The sequence below is a fragment of the Hippoglossus stenolepis genome, chromosome 20 (assembly GCF_022539355.2).
Source record: "Hippoglossus stenolepis isolate QCI-W04-F060 chromosome 20, HSTE1.2, whole genome shotgun sequence".
NCBI lineage: Eukaryota > Metazoa > Chordata > Actinopteri > Pleuronectiformes > Pleuronectidae > Hippoglossus > Hippoglossus stenolepis.
The window spans coordinates 3,832,554-3,858,155 of NC_061502.1; the positions used below are offsets into that span (position 1 = coordinate 3,832,554).

The 25,602-nt window shown below is 38.9% G+C and overlaps 1 protein-coding gene across 1 annotated transcript in view; it reads left to right on the forward strand.

Annotated features, from left to right (window-relative positions):
• LOC118099825 (uncharacterized threonine-rich GPI-anchored glycoprotein PJ4664.02-like) overlaps positions 1–25,602 on the forward strand; it is a 49,767-nt gene that overhangs the window by 6,538 nt on the left and 17,627 nt on the right. The window contains 22 exon segments of the mRNA XM_047338182.1: positions 150–302; positions 3,043–3,207; positions 3,472–3,621; positions 4,373–4,448; positions 4,766–4,810; positions 8,695–8,786; positions 15,809–15,979; positions 16,206–16,250; positions 16,345–16,485; positions 17,702–17,866; positions 17,954–17,989; positions 18,191–18,262; positions 19,240–19,296; positions 19,526–19,588; positions 19,842–19,904; positions 20,084–20,224; positions 21,430–21,594; positions 21,682–21,717; positions 21,919–21,990; positions 22,898–22,954; positions 23,179–23,241; positions 23,495–23,557. Of these exon segments, the coding sequence (XP_047194138.1) occupies positions 150–302; positions 3,043–3,207; positions 3,472–3,621; positions 4,373–4,448; positions 4,766–4,810; positions 8,695–8,786; positions 15,809–15,979; positions 16,206–16,250; positions 16,345–16,485; positions 17,702–17,866; positions 17,954–17,989; positions 18,191–18,262; positions 19,240–19,296; positions 19,526–19,588; positions 19,842–19,904; positions 20,084–20,224; positions 21,430–21,594; positions 21,682–21,717; positions 21,919–21,990; positions 22,898–22,954; positions 23,179–23,241; positions 23,495–23,557 (2,091 nt within the window).

The following is a 25,602-nucleotide window of genomic DNA, read 5'->3' on the forward strand; positions in this document are numbered from 1 at the left end:
GTACCACCTCCAAGCCAACACCCAGCACAAAATGCATGAAACGCAGTGTGCCTGATTTGATCAAAAAGGTGGTAGGTCCACTTTAAGATAATAATCACAGCAATGTTTTTACAAAGGAAGCCTTCTTTGCTTGTTTATTTCTTCTACAGCGCTGCTAACTCAGGTCGAGTACGACGTGGAGGTGGAGCTGAACGTGACAGATGTTGCGACAGTGGACTACCTCAGGAGCCTATTGAACAACAACAGCTTCTCCTTCGCCCTGGGTCCCATTGTGAATGTCACAAACATCGACATCACCACAGGTAAGAACGGAGCTCCCGCTGGTCTGAACACCATGGGAGCCTGTTTCATCAAATCAAGGCGCAGACTGCAAGGGTTCCATACATTTAATTTCCTTTTTTAGTCAGATGTGTGTTGTTATGGGATTGTTACGTATCTTTATTCTAAAGTGTGGGCAATTTCATTCATCAGCACCACACCTGGCATTCTATTGGTTGGGGAATTTTGACAGACTTGTTGCAAGAAAAAAAAAGAGCAGACATTTCACATGTGCACAGAAAAAGCATGAATGTGAGGAGAAGAGCTGAAGCTGGAAGTCTAAGCACAAGCTGGGTATATTAGAGTGCAAGCGCAGGGTTTTGAGTGAAAGCATTACAAAATCTGAAAGTAAATTCAATAAAGCTGCTTTCAGACATGCACTGAACTCTGGAGGTGTAAGTGTGAATGCAAATGTCCGAGTGAGAGCCTTCACATTATCTATGGACTTTCTCTGCCTGGCCTCCTAATATAAAGTCTGCAGAAAGTCGGGAGAATCCGATGTGAGAGCACAGCAGGGGATCCTCCGCTGGATTTACAGAGAGCGAGTGGTGGGGGGTTGATGATGCTTCTTACGCGCGACACACGCAAAAGTGAAAAAAAGCAAAAAGAAAACAAATATCTCCCCGTGTATCATACACGTAGAAGACACCGAGGAAGATGTCGTGAGAGTTTGTGGTGATAAGAGCCGACACACGTGTCTGTGTGTTGTCAAGAAAATCATGTGATCTCCGCAGCGGAATTTATACGTCACTTCCTGCCCCTGCCTGAATAATGCAGAGGATTTGATGCTGTTGTGGACCCGTCTGTGTAGAGAACCTCCTGCTTCATTGTGCATGTGTGAAAAGCAAACTGCGCGTAAAGTCCCGACCCAATTCTTCGGACTTTATCCGCAGATCATGTCTGAGGTCATGTCTGAAAACTGCTTCAGTCTTGCTCAGGAAAATCCACATTTGATTTTTCCTAATAAAAGGTGATATTACAGTTTTTTTGAAGAATGTCATCTCCATTGCCTTAATGAACTATGACATGGTTAGTGTGTAATGCTTCACCTATTAACTTTAGATATCTGGAGGAAAAGAGACAGCAGTTAAAACCTGCCCTCAGCTCTGCCGACCTCTGTCGCCAGGAAACTGGTCAACATCGTCTTTAAAAGTTCAGCGAAGGATTTAATGAGCCGATTTAAACCAACTGAATACACCTCGCCTCACTCCCAAGTGGTCTGCAGGTTACATAAATAGTGAAAGGTTCTCTTTAGAGCCAGTCTTTTGTTTGTCTGCTCTGACCTACTGTAGAGACATGGCAGACTCCGTGGAAGAGGATACGCTCTTTATGTAGATATAAACTCATTATAAGGTCATAGAAACACAATGTTTTTAATGGTTTCATGTGATTTAACACTAATAAAAAATAAATTCTGAATATTCCACTGCTGCCGATAGATATCTTTAAATCAGGGGTGGGGAACCTCCAGCCTGGCCATATACGGCCCATGAACCAACTTAATACAACTAGTGGTCCAAATAATACAATAAAATGACTCATGACACTTAACTTCTTCTGGGTAAAAACAAACAAACACTAACATGTCCTTCGGGGTTGCCCGTGCAGGCTGTGTGCCTGTCAGGTCACACTCAGGGTGAAGGAAAAACATGTAGTTGTCTCATCATTGACAAGCATTGTGGCGACTATAGAGCTGAATGTTGGATTTTCCATGAGAAATTGGCACAATGTTTTTGGTCAAACCCGGAAGAAGAGATCACAGCACATATGATAACTGAGAAAGAGAAAAATGTGTGAACAATGTTCGTCCGTCATCTGCAGGGAAACTTTTGTTGGTGAAATTAAATCTGTGTTTTCAATTTGTATGTTGAGTGGAATGAGACAGGATGTGAATTCAACCATGGCATCATGTTATGCTGAATATTACAGACTCTTCCTTATAAGCTGGGAATTTCCCTGCCTCTCACAGGTATGCTGTACTTTAACCTTTACTTTAACAAAATAAGAAACGGATAATAGATCAATTAGGGACTAATCTCTGAACACCATGTCTAATCTACTTTACTTAAATAAAATACACAAAGGAAGTTGCATGACAACTATTTCGAAAGTTATGTTTGAATCAATGGAATGATTTCAGAGTTAACGGCAGCAAAGAGCTGATCTCCTGTTCAGACCTGGTATAACATCTGTCTTGGGTGTTCCAATCACAAGTGAACCACAAAATGACAGTGCAATCTGTTACCACATATACATTCACACTTTTATTTGCTCAGGCTCTGTGGTCCTGCACACACCATTTCCAAAATGGTCCAGACATTGCAGACAAATCGTTGTTCTGAATAACAACAGCTACAAACCTTATTCAATTAGCTTTAAAGCCTGAATGTCATTACTTGAACCTCAGTGAATGTTTCGGTGAAAAAACACCAAAGCTGAAGTGTCCGTGCCAACAGAATACAAAATATGTCCTTATCGCCACTGTGTCAACAGAAAAGCCCTGTTGGGTTTCACAGGTGAGTGAAGGTAAACACACAAGCATTAGTTCAACAATGAAAGAATCCTTCAGTTTCGGGCCTGCTCAGTGACTGCAGTGACCCCAAACAGGACTATTACTGACTCATTTTAATCATAATACTTAACCAAGTCCACATTGTATATTTAGAGTAGGTTGCAAAGCTATCTGACTTCAATATTTTTTCTCTTTTGCTTTTGTGTGTTTAGTTTGTTACCTAAATGGCAGCAACTTCCAGTGCAGATGTGAGGACCAGTACGTCTGGTCGTCTATGGACTGTGCTACATACGGAGCCTGTGATGAGATCACTAATGACACGTGCAGTTGTATCAACAGTATTCCATCCAATGGGCAGTACTGCCAGCCAAAGACAGGTGAACTTTAAATGCTTATTCTGTGCTTATTTAATGTGCACTTTTACCTTTTAACATCATCTTGATGTTTTTATTCTGAATCAAACACTTTTGCCATATTTTTGTTTTTGTTTCTTGGCAGAGTAGATGCTACTCGATGAAATCAGATCATTTGATCAAGAATCATGTTTACTTATGACCCATTTGATTAGAGCTTACATGTTTTTTCTTTTACCATGAAGAAGCTAACTTAAGTTTCCCATATCGCTCTGTTATCTTCTGTAGCTCCTCCAGTTGTTTATACATACCTCATTTCTGTTGAGTTGAACATCTCAGATGTTGGACTAATAAATCCACTGAGGACCACTCTGAGCAACATCAGTTACCCCATCAGCATCAACCACATGCAAATCTCCGATGTCAACATTTCTACAGGTAGGAAAAACATCTGCACACACATTCTTGGTGCAGTTGTTTCTAAAATGTCATGCTCTGAATATAACTTTATTTTGTATGTATTTGTATAGCACTCATCTAAACAAGGTAACAAAGTGCTTCACAAAAATCCATGGCAAAAAATTAATGAACTAAAATAAATGTTATTTAATTCAGTTCAATTTTAAGCACCAAATCATAACATCAAGACCGTAAAATGTAAAGATATAACCCGACAGTTCCTACATGGTCACAAAATGCTAAGCCCCTCATACCCACACTTTGTTCTTTAAAAAGTCTGATCTATGTTTGTTTGTCCAGTTTGCTTTGTTTAATAAAAACTAATTAAAATTGTAGCAAACATTTAGTGTTAATAATATCTACCTGTTAAAACGATTTAAATGTTGATGGGAATTGTCCGTTAGCCTATGGTCATTCACTTTGGGCCATATTCATTGTTCTCATTGAAGCAACGCTAAGGTAGCAGAAAACAAATCAATGTTCATATATCAGGGAAGACTGAACATATATGTGTGTTCTCCCACTTTCATACATAATGTTAATTATTTATTGTTTGTCTTGGTACCACAGTTGGTAGCAAGATTCCTGAGAGCAGCTCAGATACAAAAGTAGGGCAAGTAGTTAAAAAGATAAACCCTTTTTTTAATTGCAGTCTTAATGTGATATAATTAGTTATATATATAGTTTCGAATTTTTTTTATCTCGAGTAAATGTTCTTTTTTTATCTCAGTTTGCTCTCCGAGCAGCAGTGGTTACCAGTGCAGATGTGAGGATCAGTATCGTTGGTCATGTGACCAGTGTTTCATGTATGGATCCTGTGACAACACTTACCTCCAACACATGTGGATGCATCATCGCCATCCCTGCTGATGGACAGCAATGTCAGCCTGTTGACCAATACAGTAAGCAGCTCTATCAAATTGTTTTATAAGACCACGACTCAAACATACCTTTGCCTTGGCTTACAACATTTTTAGGAGTAATTGATATTTGTTTCACGTCTTTTAATGTTTACATTATAAATTTGAATGTCTTAATCTTTCCTATGTATTACAAGGTGACCAGATGCTTATGGTTACATTTGAACTTATTCAGTTGTAACTTTTTCTTTCTTTTTCCAAAGACTTTACATTTTGTCCAGTTATGACGACTACTCCATCACCAACAAGTAAGACTGAGGAGGCAACACACACAGCATTATATGAAACCACAGTACAGATCAGGAATTGAGTCATGTTTCTTTTTCTGTGTCTGCAGCTTCTCCAGTTCTCTATGAATATGTTATTACAATTGAGCTGAACACCACAGATTTATAGTGATAGACCGACTGGGAAACATCAGCCACCCAGTCACGTCAGCAACAATAAAAAGTTCTGGCATGAACATCTCTACAGGCACACAATTACACTAGTCACTGGTTTAGTGTGAACACATTCTGCCACTTTACAGTGAATGAAAAGTTACTACACCTTGAATTCAGTTGCAAGCTCAATATCTCTTCAGCTCAAATAAAAGAACTTTATAGTTTAAGACTTATTTGACCCTTTTATTAATCCTGCAGAATTTGTCATAATAAGATCCATGATATGGTTATGAGGACAATTACAGCTACTGGGCTATTCACTGCAATCAGTTTTAGCACATAGCATTTCTGTATCAGTGTGAATTTACTGACATCTAGTGGTAAGTTTCATGTTGCAGCTGAAAACACCACCTCTACCTTCCCCTTCCAAACATGAAAGACAACCTGTAAGCTTCCTTAGTTGTCATAAAAACTCAAAAGGTGCTTTAGTTTGTCCACTTTAAGCATTGTAAAACACATGGCAGCCTCTGTAGAGAGGACCAGTTCCCAATGTTAATATATAATGTATTTAAGTATAAAGGGTTCATTCTAGTGAAAACCAACAACTGGTCAAATTTAGATGAAAACACTATGGAAAATATCAATAGGATTATTTTGCATTTAATTCTGCCAATAGATCCCCTTCACCTAAATCTTACTACTGAGCCTTTAACATAAAGAGAACTAACTTGAAAATGCACCAGCTTCTAACTTTGATCTCAATGCTTCTCTAATATGCATAATGTAAGTGGCAGCCCAAACACATGTTTTCGAGATTTAAACAACTCATCTCATTCATGCTGTAGCTTTACCTGCGTTTTACAGACGGGTCCTACCAGTACATGTGTGAACTCAGGGGACGGTATCCAGGGACTGTTCAGCATTATCTGATGACCTTGTGTGTGTCCAATTTGTTTTGAAACTTTGAAGTAGTTGTAAAATTCTAGTCCTTAGATATTTAAGATATTGACATGAAATGAAAGTTTTTCTCCATGTGTACACTACTAACTGATTCTAAATCCTGGTAGACATATAGGGATAAATGGTGCATTAGACAAATGAGTCCTGATTTATTTTACTTGTAAGATTTAGCACAAAGTCATTTATTTTCTAAATCTTGTAAATTCAACGGAGTTTCAAATTTACACCATTTCATGTTGTCAAATGTAATATTAAATAATACATACTTTGGAAAATGGGTTAAATATTCACATTATTTACATGATTTTCATTATATTTTCTGTCTCCAGTTTGCTCTCTGAGCAGCAGTGGTTACCAGGCAGATGTGTGAGGGATCAGTATCAAGGTTGGTCATGTGGACCAGTAAGCTCATGTATGGATCCTGGGTGACAACATCACCCCAACACATGTGGATGCATCAATGCCATCCCTGCTGATGGACAGCAATGTCAGCCTGTTGACTAACACAGTAAGCAGCTCCTATCAAATAGTTTTATAAGACCAATGATCAACTATACTCTGATTTTGGCTACAACCTTTATGAGTAATTATTATTTGTTTCACGTCTTAATATTTACAGTACAATTCAAATGATCTTAATCTCTTCCCATGTATTACAAGGTGAACACAGCTTATGGCTACATTTGAACTTATTCAGTTGTAACTTTTCTTCTTTTTCCAAAGACTTACATTTTGTCCAGTTACGATGACCACTCCATCACCAACAAGTAAGACTGAGGAGGCAACACACAACAGAAACATAATATGAAACCACAGTACAGATCAGAATTGATCTATGTTTCTTTTCTGTGTCTGCAGCTTCCTTCCAGTTCTCATGAATATGTTATTACACTGAGCTGAACACTCACAGACGTTATTAGTGATAGACCGACTGGGAAACATCAGCTACCCAGTCAGTGTCAGCAAACAACACAAAGTCTCTGCATGAACATCTCTACAGGTAACAATTACACCTTAGTCACTGGTTTAGTGTGAACACATTCTGCCACTTTACAGGGAATGTGGAAAGGCTTCTTTTCATTACACCTGAATTATGAAGCCTAATATCCTTCAGCCCAAATAAGAACTTTATAGCTTCTAAGACTTATTTGACCCTTTTATTAATTCTGAATTTGTCATGGTAATAAGATCCATGATAAGGTTATGAGGACAATTACAGCCATCGCTATTCACTGCAATCAGTTTTAGCACATAGCATTTCTGGCATCAGTGTAGAATTTACTGACATCTAGTGGCAGTTTATGTTGCAGCTTGAAACACTCACTCACCTTCCTTCCAAACATGAAATATACAACCTGTGTAAGCCTAGCTGTCATAAAAACTCAAAAGGTGTTTAGTTTGTCCACTTTGGGCCACTGTAAAAAAACATGGCAGCCTCTGCAGAGAGAGGACCAGCCTCAATGTTAACATATAATGTATTTAAGTATAAAGGGTTCATTCTAGTGTAAAAACCACAATTGGTCAAATTTAGATGAAAACACTAGTGAAAACATCAATAGGATTATTTTGTATTTAATTTCTGCCATTAGATCCCTTTCACCTAAATCTTACTCAATATACTTAATATAAAGAGAACTAATTTGAAAATGCACCAGCTTCTAATCATGATCCTCAATGTTTCTTCCATTATGGCAATGTAAGTGGCACTCCAACACATGTTTTCTTTAGATTTAAACAACCTAATCCTCTCTCATTCATACTGTAGCTTACCTAAGCTTATAGACGGGTCCTAACAGTACATGAACTCAGGGGATGTATCTGTCAGGACTGTTCAGCATTATCTGATGACCTTTGTGTGTGTCCAATTTGTTTTGAAACTTTGTATATAGTTGTAAAATCTTAGTCCAGATATTTAAGATATTGGCTATTTAGAAATGAAAGTTTTTCCATGTGTACACTAATAACTGATCTAAATCCTGGTAGACATATATAGGATAAATGATGCATTAGACAAATGAGTCCTGATTTTATTTTATTTCAGGATTTGTGCACAAAGTCATTTATTTCTAAATCTTGTAATCAACGAGCTTTAAAACTTGGCACCATTTCATGCTGTCAATGAAAAGAAATAAATGCTACGCCTTGGAAATGGGTTAAATATCTGCTAATATTTGAGTATGATTTTCATTATATTTTCTGTTCCAGTTTGCTCTGAGCAGCAGTGGTTACCAGTGCAGATGGAGATCAGTATCGTTGGTCATGTGACCAGTGTTCTCATGTATGGATCCTGTGACAACATCACCTCCAAATACATGTGGATGCATCAATGCCATCCTGATGGATTGGCAATGTCAGCCTGTTGACTATCACAGGCAGCCTTATCAAATAGTTTTATAACACTCAATGATCAACTATACCTGATTTTTGGCTACAACCTTTTTATGAGTACCTCACATTTGTTTCACGCCTTTTTAACATTTACAGTACAATTCAAATGATCTTAATCTCTTCCCATGTATTACAAGGTGAACACAGATGCTTATGGCTACATTTGAACTTATTCAGTTGTAAATCCTTTCTTCTCTTTTCCAAAGACTTTGGCATTTTGTCCAGTTACTACTTAATTACTCCATCAACAACAAGTAAGACTGAGGAGGCAACACACAACAGAAACATTATATGGAAAACTACAGTGGGCAGATCAGAATTGATTCATGTTTCTTTTTTCTGTGTTCAAGCTTCTCCAGTTCTCTATGAATATGTTGTCACAAATGAGCTGAATACCACAGACGTTACAGGATAGACCGACTGGGAAACATCAGCTACCCAGTCAAAGGGCCAAAACAACACAAAAGTCTCTCTGGCATGAACATCTCTACAGGTAACAATTACAATCTAGTCACTGGTTTAGTGTGAACACATCTCTCACAATTTCATGTAAATGTGGAAAGGTTACTTACACCTGAATTCATAGTTGTGCTTCCAATATCTCTTCAGCTCAAATAAAAGAACTTTATAGTTTTTTTTTTCAACTTCTGTTTATTGGAATTTTACATGGATAATTCACAGTCAACATTTGAAATACATCCTACATAACTCCCTTCCCATGTGCCCTCCCCCCACCCCAACCCAGCATCCCCTTGACAGACACACCACCAAATATTTAAATAAACATCTGTATACAATGTTGAGTAAATAACACACAAAACAAAAACAGTGAATAATTAAACATGTAATGTACACTCCTTATAAAACTGAGTACATCAGCACTGTGCTATACCAAAGGAATTATGAATCCTCCCAGTCTGTTATTTGGGTTAAATTGTCATAGTATGCAAGAAAAGGCCTCCATACCCTTTCAAATGTATCTGCAACTCCCCTCAGTGTATATTTAATCTTTTCAAGCTTCAAATAGAACATGATCTCTTTAAGCCATCTTGTATGAGATGGTGGCACCGGCCTCCTCCAGTTAAGGAGGATAAGGCGCCGAGCTAACAGAGTGGTAAAGGCGATCACAACATGCATGCCAACCGGCCACACTGTGCCTTCGGGCATCACCCCAAAGAGTGCAATTACAGGTTGAGGTTCAATCGTCATGCCATAGATGTCACTCAGCGATCCAAAGATTTTCTCCCAATATGTTTGGAGGCTCGAGCACAGCCAAAACATGTGTAGCCAGGTTGCAGTAGCTAGCTTACATCGGTCACATGTAGGATCAGTATTAGGGTATATTCTTGCTAATTTCTCCTTGGTGAAATGGAGACGATGAACTATCTTAAACTGTATTAGACCGTGCCTAGCACAGGGGGAGGAGGAATGAACCCGGCCAAGGATTGAAGCCCACTGACCATCAGCAAATGACAGGCCTAGGTCTTGTTCCCAAAGTGTCCTTAAGTTATTCAGAGACTGTGGGTTTATCGCATCAATTTCCCCATAAATCCGGGAAATGGCGCCTTGAGACTGGCATTGAATCCTAGGAGACTATCTAAGGGCGTGCTGGGGTTGTGCAGGAAAGGATGGTAACCCCTTTGTACAAAGTGCCTAATCTGTAGGTATCGAAAAATGGGAACGGGCAACGCATACCTCCCTGACAGTTGATCGAATGAAGCGAACACCTTGTTAACATATAGATCCTTAACAAGTCTAATCCCATTGCCATGCCAGGCCCGAAAGGCCAGATCTGACTTGGAAGGGGTGAAAAGATGATTTGCCAGAATAGGAGCCTGTATTGATGCGCTCTGCAAGCCAAAATGCTTCCGAAATTGTACCCAGATCTTCAAAGTATTGGCAACTACAGGGTTTTTGAAAGAACCAGAATTAAGCGGTAAAGGAGCCGTGACCAGTGAGTGGAGTTGCAATTTAAAAGATTCCAATTCAACCCAAGCGGGAGCGTCCACATCTGCACCACTATTAGCCCACATTATGACCTTTTGAACATTGCAGGCCCAGTAATAGTGAAGAAAATTAGGCATTGACATTCCTCCTAACTTTTTCGGCCTTTGTAAAAAAGTTCTGCGAATACGGGGGGCCTTTCCATCCCATATAAATGCAAATAGTATTTGGTCCAGTGTAAAAAAATGTTTTTTAGGAATGAAAATCGGAATACATTGATACAAATACAGAAACCTAGGAAGAACATTCATCTTGATTAGGTTAATCCGGCCAGCTAATGATAAGGGTAATGTGCGCCAGCGGTTTATGTCCTGCCTGCATCGATCCAATAACGGTGTGAAGTTTAGTTTATATAACTTGTGAAAAGACCGCGGCACCACCACCCCAAGGTATTTAAAATGGGAAGACACTCTCTTGAATGGGAAGGCTGTGGCCGGGATATCGAGAGCTGCTTTGTTTATGGGATAAAGTTCGCTTTTTTCTAAATTCAGTTTGTAACCTGAAAACTTTCCAAATCGTTCCAAGGTAGACAGGACGTGCGGCAAAGAATATACTGGGTTAGCAATGTACAAAAGTAAATCATCGGCATAAAGCGAGAGCTTGTGTGTCGTGTCCCCTCGAGTTATCCCTTCAATTGCCTGGCATTGACGAATAGAAGCCGCAAGCGGTTCAATCGCCAGAGCAAAAAGCAGAGGACTCATAGGACAGCCCTGTCTCGTGCCTCTATGTAGTGGGAAATATTTTGAGTGAGAGTCATTAGTATGGACAGAGGCTAAGGGAGAGGCGTACAACAATTTAACCCAGGAGATAAAATCATCACCAAAGCCAAATTTCCTCATGGTCATAAATAAATATTCCCACTCCACCCGGTCGAACGCCTTCTCTGCATCTAAGGATATTACAAGCTCAGGATCATCCGAACTGGTGGTAGTATAAATAATATCGAACAGCCTACGGATATTAGAATAGGAATGTCTGCTTCGAATAAATCCGGTTTGGTCAGGTAGCACCAGCTTGGGAAGAGCACTTTCAAGCCGCAGAGCAAGGGACTTAGCGAGAATTTTACAGTCCACATTTAGAAGGGAAATCGGTCTGTGAGACCCGCACAACAAGGGGTCTTTGTCCTTTTTAGGTAGGAGACAGATGGAGGCTTGGTTCAGGGTTTCAGGGAGATGGCCAATTGAAAATGATTCATTAAACATTGATAGTAGTATTGGGGATAAGTCTTCTGCAAATTTCTTAAAGAACTCCACTGGGAACCCGTCTGGTCCAGGGGATTTGCCAGATTGCATATATTTAATGGCATCACAAACCTCCTCCAGCGTAGGGGGAGTCGAGGCATCTTTCTGAGAGTCCTCAAGGGTTGGTAGGTTCAAATTCCGAAAAAACGACTCTGAATCGAAAGCCTCATCGTCACATTCAGACGAGTATAAATTTGTATAAAACGCTACAAAAGCATCATTAATCTCCTTGTGGTCTGTGGTCACTGAACCCGAGGTGGTCTTGATTTGAGTTATCTGGCGTGAGGCTGCGGTTTGGCGGGCTTGGTGAGCAAGAAGCCGGCCTGCTTTGTCGCCAAACTCGTAAAACGAATGTCGGGACTTTAATAACAGCTGCTCTGCTGCTGAGGTGGAGGCTAGATCAAACTCAGTCTGTAGGTGAATCCGCTTTTGATAAAGTTCTGGAGTAGGCGTTGAGGCATACTGATTGTCCAGCTGTGAAATTTTGACAGAAAGCTCTTTCAATTTGGCCATCCTCGCCTTTTTGGTATTTGAGGCATAGCCAATAATTTGGCCTCGCAAGTATGCTTTCAGCGCTTCCCATATGGTGCTATGAGATACCTCCGGTGATGCATTGGTCTCAATAAAAATTTGTATGTGGGTTTGGATGAATTTTACAAAAGCGCTGTCAGAGAGTAGAAGAGGGTTCAGGCGCCACTGTTTATATGGGGCAGGATGATCAGGGAAATCTAGTTCAAAGGATAGGGGAGCGTGATCAGATATAACTATACTATGGTAAGTGGGAAGGCTAGAAGAGGGTATAAGCCGGGCATCTAGAATAAAATAATCAATCCTGGAAAACGTATGGTGAACTGGTGAAAAGAAAGAAAAAGCCTTTCCTGTAGGGAAGTGTAAACGCCAGGGGTCAACCATTCCATACTGCTCAATAAAGGTACTAATAGCTGTGGCCATTTTAGACAGTGGTGCATGTTTGGTAGAAGACCGATCAAGACTGGGGCAGAGAACACAATTAAAGTCACCCCCAACAATCAAGTGGTGGCTATTGATCCCAGGGACAGTAGAGAAAAAAGAGTTAATAAAAGCGCTGTCGTCCCAGTTTGGAGCGTATACACTGGCGAGGATAACAGGTTTATTGAAAAGCTGACCGGTGACTATGACAAACCGGCCATTCGTGTCTGCAATTACCTGATCACTATCAAAGGTAACACTTTTGTGTATAAGAATAGCTGCGCCCCTGGCCCTAGCGTTGAACTTGGAATGAAAGACTTTCCCCACCCAACTCCTCTGAATACCCAAAACATCTGCCCTTCGTAGGTGTGTCTCTTGGAGGAAGGCTACCCCTACCCCAAGTTGACCTAAATGTGCCAGTACCTTGTTCCTCTTCACGGGGTGATTTAGCGATTTCACATTCCAAGAGATGAACTTCACTTTTCTACCACTATTCCTAACTGTACTCATACTTTACAGAGTTGTGCTGTACTAGCATATATAGGGCAGGAAGACAGAACATTGCGCTATGTAGTACAAAGAGTGTCACAATAAAAAAGGATGGCCATAGATAAGAGTAAGACATAAAAAATAAAAAATAAAAATGCGACGTGTACATTACATTACAAAAAGACAGCAAAATAAAAAGGATGCTTCCCCCCCTCCCCCAGCACTTACCCAAACTAAGTGCATTAAAACCCCAGAAAACAAGTGCAAAAAGGTGCATCTTAGCTAAACAACGCTTGCACCTAACTCTCCTCATCTAACAGAGGATAACGAAACACGTTTAAAGAGTCAATTATTATGTTGTTTACCTCCTTTGATAACATATCTGCCTGGTGTTTGTCACGAGGCTATATTCTGCCTGACACATTTTGCCATCAAACATCCCACCTTCTACAAACAGGCCATTGAGCTTTAATATTCCAATATAATTAGGGCAGGCTACTATTCCCAGATTGGCCCATTCAAAAGAAAATAAATAAAAAATACGGAAAGAATTGAAATATAGAACACAGGGCATTATAAATTCTGAAGTAGCATTAACGTAGACAACTGTGCATTTTGATGTAACGTTAGCTTACATTTGTCTCACGGAGTGTGTCCTCACGCTATAGATTGGGTTACATTGTCACAGTCTTGTACTGGCTGTAGTGAGCCTACATACCATCACTCTCCGTCGTTTTCTGATGTCACCGCTGGTAGAATCTTGGCCTTGACAAAAGCAGCCGCCTCCGTTGGGGTTTCAAACTCGTACTTCTTTCCGTTTAAAAGGAACCGGAGCCTTGCTGGGTGTAGCAGAGAGTATTTCACTCCCGCCTCCCGGAGCTGTTTCTTGACTGGGAGGAACGCGGTTCTTCTACGTAGTAGGTCCGCGCTGAGATCGGGGTAAAAGCTGATCTTTGCTCCTCGGTATTTCAGCTGCCCTTTCTCCCACGACATCCGCAGAATCTGCTCCTTCGTCTGGTAGTAATGCATGCGCACCACCATAGCCCGCGGGGGACCTGTCGGCTGCGGCGGTCTCAGAGTGCGATGGGCACGGTCCACCACAGGTGGGCGAGTGAAACTGTCCTCTCCAAACACCTCGGTCAGGAACTTTTCTATAAAGGCAGAGGGGTGGTTTCCTTCAATTTTCTCCTCCAGACCAGTCACCCTTATATTATTCCTCCTCGAGAAATTTTCCAGAGTGTCCAGTTTAGCGTGTAGCTTGGAGTTTTCAGCTTGCAGTGCGGTGTGGGAAGTTTCAAGCTCCGTCCGTCAGAGAGGTTTCGATGCCTGCAAATTTTTCAACATGCATGGAGACGGTCGTTTGGAGGGTCGAAACAGATGAACGTAGCTCTGATAATATCTCGTCCCTCACCGCAGCCACATCCTCTTTGATGCCATCTCGCAGTTCTTTCAGTGCCCCGTGCGTTAGCTCCAAGCTAGCACTGCCCGACGTTTGCTTGCTAGCACCGGCTTCGGGCGGCATGGCCTGATCATTCTTGCCAGCTTGTTTACCTCTCCCGGCTTTGTTTGACATATTTACCGGTCAGACAGAAACGATTAATGGAGTAGGAGGTTTAAGTAAAGGAATGCGACGCGACTTTAAACTAAATACGTGTTTCTAACAAATAAAATATGAAATAGGTGAGGAGAGTTTCCAGAAGACGTCCTCACTCCGCCATGACACCGGAAGTCCTCTCAAACTTTGAACTTTAATTTTAAAACTGTATTTGACCCTTTATTAATCTCAGAATTTGTCATGTAATAAGATCCATGATAAGGTTATGAGGACAATTACAGCCATCGTCATTCACTGCAATCAGTTTTAGCACATAGCATTTCTGGTATCAGTGTGTAGAATTTACTGACATCTAGTGGTGAAGTTTCATGTTGCAGCTGAAAACACCTCACCTCACCTTCCCCTTCCAAACATGAAAGACAACCTGTGTAAGCCTTTAGTTGTCATAAAAACTCAAAAGGTGTTTAGTTTGTCCACTTTGGGCTACTGTAAAAAACATGGCAGCCTCTGTAGAGAGGACCAGCTCCCAATGTTAATATATAATGTATTTAAGTATAAAGGGTTCATTCTAGTGTAAAACCAACAACTGGTCAAATTTAGATGAAAACACTAGTGAAAACATCAATAGGATTATTTTGTATTTAATTTCTGCCATTAGATCCCTTTCACCTAAATCTTACTCACTGAGCCTTTAATATAAAGAGAACTAACTTGAAAATGCACCAGCTTCTAATCATGATCCTCAATGTTTTCCATTATGCATAATGTAAGTGGCAGCTCCAAACACATGTTTTCTTTAGATTTAAACAACCTAATCTCATTCATGCTGTAGCTTTACCTGCGTTTACAGACGGGTCCTACCAGTACATGTGAACTCAGGGGGACGTGTATCTGTCAGGACTGTTCAGCATTATCTGATGACCTTGTGTGTGTCCAATTTGTTTTGAAACTTTGCATAGTTCTAAAATCTCAGTCCAGATATTTAAGATATTGGCTATTTAGAAATGAAAGTTTTTTCTCCATGTGTACACTACTAACTGATCTAAATCCTGGTAGACATATAGGATAAATGATGCATTAGACAAATGAGTCCTGATTTATTTTTATTTGTAAGATTTAGCACAAAGTCATTTATTTTCTAAATCTTGTAAATTCAACGGAGTTTCAAAACTTGGCACCATTTCATGTTGTCAATGTGTTTAAATAAATGCTACGTCTTGGAAATGGGTTAAATATTCACATTATTTACATGATTTTCATTATATTTTCTGTCTCCAGTTTGCTCTCTGAGCAGCAGTGGTTACCAGTGCAGATGTGAGGATCAGTATCGTTGGTCATGTGACCAGTGTTTCATGTATGGATCCTGTGACAACATCACCTCCAACACATGTGGATGCATCAATGCCATCCCTGCTGATGGACAGCAATGTCAGCCTGTTGACCAATACAGTAAGCAGCTCTATCAAATAGTTTTATAAGACCAATGATCAACTATACTCTGATTTTGGCTACAACCTTTTTTATGAGTAATTATTATTTGTTTCACGTCTTTTTAACATTTACAGTACAATTCAAATGATCTTAATCTCTTCCCATGTATTACAAGGTGAACACAGATGCTTATGGCTACATTTGAACTTATTCAGTTGTAACTTTTCTTTCTCTTTTTCCAAAGACTTTACATTTTGTCCAGTTACGACGACCACTCCATCACCAACAAGTAAGACTGAGGAGGCAACACACAACAGAAACATAATATGAAAACCACAGTACAGATCAGAATTGATTCATGTTTCTTTTTTCTGTGTCTGCAGCTTCTCCAGTTCTCTATGAATATGTTATTACAATTGAGCTGAACACCACAGACGTTACAGTGATAGACCGACTGGGAAACATCAGCTACCCAGTCAGTGTCAGCAACAACACAAAAGTCTCTGGCATGAACATCTCTACAGGTAACAATTACACCTTAGTCACTGGTTTAGTGTGAACACATTCTGCCACTTTACAGGGAATGTGGAAAAGTTACTACACCTTGAATTCATAGTTGTGCTTCCAATATCTCTTCAGCTCAAATAAAAGAACTTTATAGTTTAAGACTTATTTGACCCTTTATTAATCTCAGAATTTGTCATGTAATAAGATCCATGATAAGGTTATGAGGACAATTACAGCCATCGTCATTCACTGCAATCAGTTTTAGCACATAGCATTTCTGGTATCAGTGTGTAGAATTTACTGACATCTAGTGGTGAAGTTTCATGTTGCAGCTGAAAACACCTCACCTCACCTTCCCCTTCCAAACATGAAAGACAACCTGTGTAAGCCTTTAGTTGTCATAAAAACTCAAAAGGTGTTTAGTTTGTCCACTTTGGGCTACTGTAAAAAACATGGCAGCCTCTGTAGAGAGGACCAGCTCCCAATGTTAATATATAATGTATTTAAGTATAAAGGGTTCATTCTAGTGTAAAACCAACAACTGGTCAAATTTAGATGAAAACACTAGTGAAAACATCAATAGGATTATTTTGTATTTAATTTCTGCCATTAGATCCCTTTCACCTAAATCTTACTCACTGAGCCTTTAATATAAAGAGAACTAACTTGAAAATGCACCAGCTTCTAATCATCAAACTCAATGTTTTCCATTATGCATAATGTAAGTGGCAGCTCCAAACACATGTTTTCTTTAGATTTAAACAACCTAATCTCATTCATGCTGTAGCTTTACCTGCGTTTACAGACGGGTCCTACCAGTACATGTGAACTCAGGGGGACGTGTATCTGTCAGGACTGTTCAGCATTATCTGATGACCTTGTGTGTGTCCAATTTGTTTTGAAACTTTGCATAGTTGTAAAATCTTAGTCCAGATATTTAAGATATTGGCTATTTAGAAATGAAAGTTTTTTCTCCATGTGTACACTACTAACTGATCTAAATCCTGGTAGACATATAGGATAAATGGTGCATTAGACAAATGAGTCCTGATTTATTTTTATTTGTAAGATTTAGCACAAAGTCATTTATTTTCTAAATCTTGTAAATTCAACGGAGTTTCAAAACTTGGCACCATTTCATGTTGTCAATGTGTTTAAATAAATGCTACGTCTTGGAAATGGGTTAAATATTCACATTATTTACATGATTTTCATTATATTTTCTGTCTCCAGTTTGCTCTCTGAGCAGCAGTGGTTACCAGTGCAGATGTGAGGATCAGTATCGTTGGTCATGTGACCAGTGTTTCATGTATGGATCCTGTGACAACATCACCTCCAACACATGTGGATGCATCAATGCCATCCCTGCTGATGGACAGCAATGTCAGCCACTGACAGGTAAGAAGCTGAAAGTCTCTTTTAAAACTCTTCATGCCTCACTTACCTTTAACTGACCTGAATTTAATGTTTTCTATTTTCATACAGATGTCTTGATTTGTCCATCAACAACTCCTCCAGTTGGTATGAACGACTTAATCTTATTTCAGACTTGTGTTTATGCTTAAAAACTGTTTTAATGCCACACCAAATTCGTAAAGGCCACAGAGTCACCTTTTCTTCCTCTCTCAGCCATGTTCACTCCGATTAAGTCTGTGTGACAGAGTTTTTCATAATGTTCCTTGTCGTGATGTCTTTTCGTGTTTCATCACTTCCTTGTTTTAGTAACAACTACAACTGTTGCAACAACTAGGAATACTACAGCATTCTTAACACCAACCACCACAGCCATAACAGGTATGTATTATTATCAAGTGTGTGTGTGTGTGTGTGTGTGTGTGTGTGTGTGTGTGTGTGTGTGTGTGTGTGTGTGTGTGTGTGTGTGTGTGTGTGTGTGTGTGTGTGTGTGTGTGTGTGTGTGTGTGTGTGTGGGTATACACGATAATCACTGCCATTTGATGTTGCATAAGCTTCGTCGACCGCACCTGCCCCTCTTTCCCCGGGGTACTCAGCAAGCTGCTGTCTATGGCCCCTAGGAGCAGCATTGAATAAAGTTACTGTGCACAGGACATCCAACAAAAGAGCAATCCACCAAGTTGTTGTGCAGACTGGTTAAATGAATTTATCAGTGTCTCTGTGAGAGAATCCTACACTGAAAGCCGAAGTACTTTTGTCTTTTACTGTCAATAAAACACATATTTATACTTTTCAGACACACCAACTGTTAATGTGACAGTCCTGAACACGACTAAACCCGCAACTAACCCAGCAACTGTAGTAACCAAAGTAGTTTGAAATAATCATTAGTAAGGCTCTTTTCAACATATATTTGCTTGAAAATGAAAAAAAAAAGTGATCTAGACTTAAATAACAGTTTCTGTTGTATTATTGGAAAATGGTCACTACGACAGATGTGAACACTAAAACAGTTTCAACAGCTGTAACAAGTAAGTGTCCCACTATGTTATAACAAGGGGGTCAGTGTTTGACTTCATGAGCGGGTAGTCCACGAACCAGACGGTTGGCTGTTCAATCCTGGCTCCTTCAGTATGCATTTGATCGTGTCCTTGAGCAAGACAATGAACCCCAATTTGCCTCAGTGTGTGAATGTAGTGTGAAAGAAAAAATGCAACATATAGTAGCGCTCTTTTAATGCATGTGTGAATGGATGAATGCAACATTTGAATGGTTGATAAATTTAACAGATAATCTGAGCATGAATTATTCCCATGTTTCATTAGGAAAATTACATGTTTGTAAAATGATCTTTGCAGATTCAACACCTACAACACATCTGAACACCACAACGTCTGCAACAACAACTGTAACAAGTCAGTGCTTTCAAATAATCTCACAACACTTTTTCAAAATGTCCTTAATATTTGTCTGTAATTTATCCTCATTTTATAGATTTTACCGTCACCAAAAACAAGTGGTGTTTTTTTTTAGATATAAGGGAAAACACTGATTAAAATCATACAGTAATCTTTATGGATTTAACTTAACTTGACATTTGTCTTAACCACAGTGAAATATACTTAATTGTACATTTCCCCCCAGATTCAACATCGGCTACAACACGTTTTAACACCACAACAGTAACATCAACAGCAGTGGTAACAAGTAAGTATTCAACAACTACCTGTTCCAACAACAAAGGTTCAACCCAGTAATAGTACAGTGTTCCTAATAAAGTGAAGCTTGGTGAATGTATGAATGAACAATCATGGTTACAGTGGTCTCTATTAGTACATTGTGGTTAGTGTTCAATTTTTAGTTAGCGTTTAATTTACGGCTATAACCTAACTTGGCTGAAACCTTACAGTTAATAATCTGAGGATGAATAATTGATGTGTTTGTAAAATGATCTTTGCAGATTCCACACCTATTGCTACAACAAATCTGACCACTACAACAGCTGCAACACCAACTGTAACAAGTCAGTGATTTTAAATAATTTTACAAATGTCCTACATTTTTGTCTGTAGTATATCCTCATATATCAGATTTTACTTTTACCAACACTAACAACTGTTGTTCGTGGTTGGTTTTCAAATAGCCTTTTAATTCAACATCTGCTCCAACAGATTTTAATGTTTCTTTTTTCTGTGTCTGCAGCTTCTCCAGTTCTCTATGAATATGTTATTACAATTGAGCTGAACACCACAGACGTTACAGTGATAGACCGACTGGGAAACATCAGCTACCCAGTCAGCGTCAGCAACAACACAAAAGTCTCTGGCATGAACATCTCTACAGGTAACAATTACACCTTAGTCACTGGTTTAGTGTGAACACATTCTGCCACTTTACAGGGAATGTGGAAAGGTTACTACACCTTGAATTCATAGTTGTGCTTCCAATATCTCTTCAGCTCAAATAAAAGAACTTTATAGTTTAAGACTTATTTGACCCTTTATTAATCTCAGAATTTGTCATGTAATAAGATCCATGATAAGGTTATGAGGACAATTACAGCCATCGTCATTCACTGCAATCAGTTTTAGCACACAGTTCTGGTATCAGTGTAGAATTTACTGACATCTAGTGGTGAAGTTTCATGTTGCAGCTAAAACACCTCACCTCACCTTCCCTTCCAAACATGAAAGACAACCTGTGTAAGCCTTTAGTTGTCATAAAAACTCAAAAGGTGTTTAGTTTGTCCACTTTGGGCTACTGTAAAAACATGGCAGCCTCTGTAGAGAGGACCAGCTCCCAATGTTAATATATAATGTATTTAAGTATAAAGGGTTCATTCTAGTGTAAAACCAACAACTGGTCAAATTTAGATGAAAACACTAGTGAAAACATCAATAGGATTATTTTGTATTTAATTTCTGCCATTAGATCCCTTTCACCTAAATCTTACTCACTGAGCCTTTAATATAAAGAGAACTAACTTGAAAATGCACCAGCTTCTAATCATGATCCTCAATGTTTTCCATTATGCATAATGTAAGTGGCAGCTCCAAACACATGTTTTCTTTAGATTTAAACAACCTAATCTCATTCATGCTGTAGCTTTACCTGTGTTAACGACGGGTCCTACCAGTACATGTGAACTCAGGGGGACGTGTATCTGTCAGGACTGTTCAGCATTATCTGATGACCTTGTGTGTGTCCAATTTGTTTTGAAACTTTGCATAGTTGTAAAATCTTCGTCCAGATATTTAAGATATTGGCTATTTAGAAATGAAAGTTTTTTCTCCATGTGTACACTACTAACTGATCTAAATCCTGGTAGACATATAGGATAAATGATGCATTAGACAAATGAGTCCTGATTTATTTTTATTTGTAAGATTTAGCACAAAGTCCTTTATTTTCTATATCTTGTAAATTCAACGGAGTTTCAAAACTTGGCACCATTTCATGTTGTCAATGTGTTTAAATAAATGCTACGTCTTGAAATGGGTTAAATATTCACATTATTTACATGATTTTCATTATATTTTCTGTCTCAGTTTGCTCTCTGAGCAGCAGTGGTTACCAGTGCAGATGTGAGGATCAGTATCGTTGGTCATGTGACCAGTGTTTCATGTATGGATCCTGTGACAACATCACCTCCAACACATGTGGATGCATCAATGCCATCCCTGCTGATGGACAGCAATGTCAGCCACTGACAGGTAAGAAGCTGAAAGTCTCTTTTAAAACTCTTCATGCCTCACTTACCTTTAACTGACCTGAATTTAATGTTTTCTATTTTCATACAGATGTCTTGATTTGTCCATCAACAACTCCTCCAGTTGGTATGAACGACTTAATCTTATTTCAGACTTGTGTTTATGCTTAAAAACTGTTTTAATGCCACACCAAATTCGTAAAGGCCACAGAGTCACCTTTTCTTCCTCTCTCAGCCATGTTCACTCCGATTAAGTCTGTGTGACAGAGTTTTTCATAATGTTCCTTGTCGTGATGTCTTTTCGTGTTTCATCACTTCCTTGTTTTAGTAACAACTACAACTGTTGCAACAACTAGGAATACTACAGCATTCTTAACACCAACCACCACAGCCATAACAGGTATGTATTATTATCAAGTGTGTGTGTGTGTGTGTGTGTGTGTGTGTGTGTGTGTGTGTGTGTGTGGGTATACACGATAATCACTGCCATTTGATGTTGCATAAGCTTTGTCGACCGCACCTGCCCCCTCTTTCCCCGGGGTACTCAGCAAGCTGCTGTCTATGGCCCCTAGGAGCAGCACTGAATAAAGTTACTGTGCACAGGACATCCAACAAAAGAGCAATCCACCAAGTTGTTGTGCAGACTGGTTAAATGAATTTATCAGTGTCTCTGTGAGAGAATCCTACACTGAAAGCCGAAGTACTTTTGTCTTTTACTGTCAATAAAACACATATTTATACTTTTCAGACACACCAACTGTTAATGTGACAGTCCTGAACACGACTAAACCCGCAACTAACCCAGCAACTGTAGTAACCAAAGTAGTTTGAAATAATCATTAGTAAGGCTCTTTTCAACATATATTTGCTTGAAAATGAAAAAAAAAAGTGATCTAGACTTAAATAACAGTTTCTGTTGTATTATTGGAAAATGGTCACTACGACAGATGTGAACACTAAAACAGTTTCAACAGCTGTAACAAGTAAGTGTCCCACTATGTTATAACAGGGGTCAGTGTTTGACTTCATGAGCGGGTAGTCCACGAACCAGACGGTTGGCTGTTCAATCCTGGCTCCTTCAGTATGCATTTGATCGTGTCCTTGAGCAAGACAATGAACCCCAATTTGCCTCAGTGTGTGAATGTAGTGTGAAAGAAAAAATGCAACATATAGTAGCGCTTTTTAATGCATGTGTGAATGGATGAATGCAACATTTGAATGGTTGATAAATTTAACAGATAATCTGAGCATGAATTATTCCCATGTTTCATTAGGAAAATTACATGTTTGTAAAATGATCTTTGCAGATTCAACACCTACAACACATCTGAACACCACAACGGCTGCAACAACAACTGTAACAAGTCAGTGCTTTCAAATAATCTCACAACACTTTTTCAAAATGTCCTTAATATTTGTCTGTAATTTATCCTCATTTTATAGATTTAACTGTCACCAAAAACAAGTGGTGTTTTTTTAGATATAAGGAAAACACTGATTAAAATCATACAGTAATCTTTATGGATTTAACTTAACTTGACATTTGTCTTAACCACAGTGAAATATACTTAATTGTACATTTCCCCAGATTCAACATCGGCTACAACACGTTTTAACACCACAACAGTAACATCAACAGCAGTGGTAACAAGTAAGTATTCAACAACTACCTGTTCCAACAACAAAGGTTCAACCCAGTAATAGTACAGTGTTCCTAATAAAGTGAAGCTTGGTGAATGTATGAATGAACAATCATGGTTACAGTGGTCTCTATTAGTACATTGTGGTTAGTGTTCAATTTTTAGTTAGCGTTTAATTTACGGCTATAACCTAACTTGGCTGAAACCTTACAGTTAATAATCTGAGGATGAATAATTGATGTGTTTGTAAAATGATCTTTGCAGATTCCACACCTATTGCTACAACAAATCTGACCACTACAACAGCTGCAACACCAACTGTAACAAGTCAGTGATTTTAAATAATTTTACAAATGTCCTACATTTTTGTCTGTAGTATATCCTCATATATCAGATTTTACTTTACCAACACTAACAACTGTTGTTCGTGGTTGGTTTTCAAATAGCCTTTTAATTCAACATCTGCTCCAACAGATTTTAATGTTTCTTTTTTCTGTGTCTGCAGCTTCTCCAGTTCTCTATGAATATGTTATTACAATTGAGCTGAACACCACAGACGTTACAGTGATAGACCGACTGGGAAACATCAGCTACCCAGTCAGCCAGCCAGCAAACACAAAAGTCTCTGGCATGAACATCTCTACAGGTAACAATTACACCTTAGTCACTGGTTTAGTGTGAACACATTCTGCCACTTTACAGGGAATGTGGAAAGGTTACTACACCTTGAATTCATTGTGCTTCCAATATCTCTTCAGCTCAAATAAAAGAACTTTATAGTTTAAGACTTATTTGACCCTTTATTAATCTCAGAATTTGTCATGTAATAAGATCCATGATAAGGTTATGAGGACAATTACAGCCATCGTCATTCACTGCAATCAGTTTTAGCACATAGCATTTCTGGTATCAGTGTGTAGAATTTACTGACATCTAGTGGTGAAGTTTCATGTTGCAGCTGAAAACACCTCACCTCACCTTCCCCTTCCAAACATGAAAGACAACCTGTGTAAGCCTTTAGTTGTCATAAAAACTCAAAAGGTGTTTAGTTTGTCCACTTTGGGCTACTGTAAAAAACATGGCAGCCTCTGTAGAGAGGACCAGCTCCCAATGTTAATATATAATGTATTTAAGTATAAAGGGTTCATTCTAGTGTAAAACCAACAACTGGTCAAATTTAGATGAAAACACTAGTGAAAACATCAATAGGATTATTTTGTATTTAATTTCTGCCATTAGATCCCTTTCACCTAAATCTTACTCACTGAGCCTTTAATATAAAGAGAACTAACTTGAAAATGCACCAGCTTCTAATCATGATCCTCAATGTTTTCCATTATGCATAATGTAAGTGGCAGCTCCAAACACATGTTTTCTTTAGATTTAAACAACCTAATCTCATTCATGCTGTAGCTTTACCTGGGTTTACAGACGGGTCCTACCAGTACATGTGAACTCAGGGGACGTGTATCTGTCTGGACTGTTCAGCATTATCTGATGACCTTGTGTGTGTCCAATTTGTTTTGAAACTTTGCATAGTTGTAAAATCTTAGTCCAGATATTTAAGATATTGGCTATTTAGAAATGAAAGTTTTTTCTCCATGTGTACACTACTAACTGATCTAAATCCTGGTAGACATATAGGATAAATGATGCATTAGACAAATGAGTCCTGATTTATTTTTATTTGTAAGATTTAGCACAAAGTCATTTATTTTCTAAATCTTGTAAATTCAACGGAGTTTCAAAACTTGGCACCATTTCATGTTGTCAATGTGTTTAAATAAATGCTACGTCTTGGAAATGGGTTAAATATTCACATTATTTACATGATTTTCATTATATTTTCTGTCTCCAGTTTGCTCTCTGAGCAGCAGTGGTTACCAGTGCAGATGTGAGGATCAGTATCGTTGGTCATGTGACCAGTGTTTCATGTATGGATCCTGTGACAACATCACCTCCAACACATGTGGATGCATCAATGCCATCCCTGCTGATGGACAGCAATGTCAGCCTGTTGACCAATACAGTAAGCAGCTCTATCAAATAGTTTTATAAGACCAATGATCAACTATACTCTGATTTTGGCTACAACCTTTTTTATGAGTAATTATTTGTTTCACGTCTTTTAACATTTACAGTACAATTCAAATGATCTTACTCTCTTCCCATGTATTACAAGGTGAACACAGATGCTTATGGCTACATTTGAACTTATTCAGTTGTAACTTTTCTTTCTCTTTTCCAAAGACTTTACATTTTGTCCAGTTACGACGACCACTCCATCACCAACAAGTAAGACTGAGGAGGCAACACACAACAGAAACATAATATGAAAACCACAGTACAGATCAGAATTGATTCATGTTTCT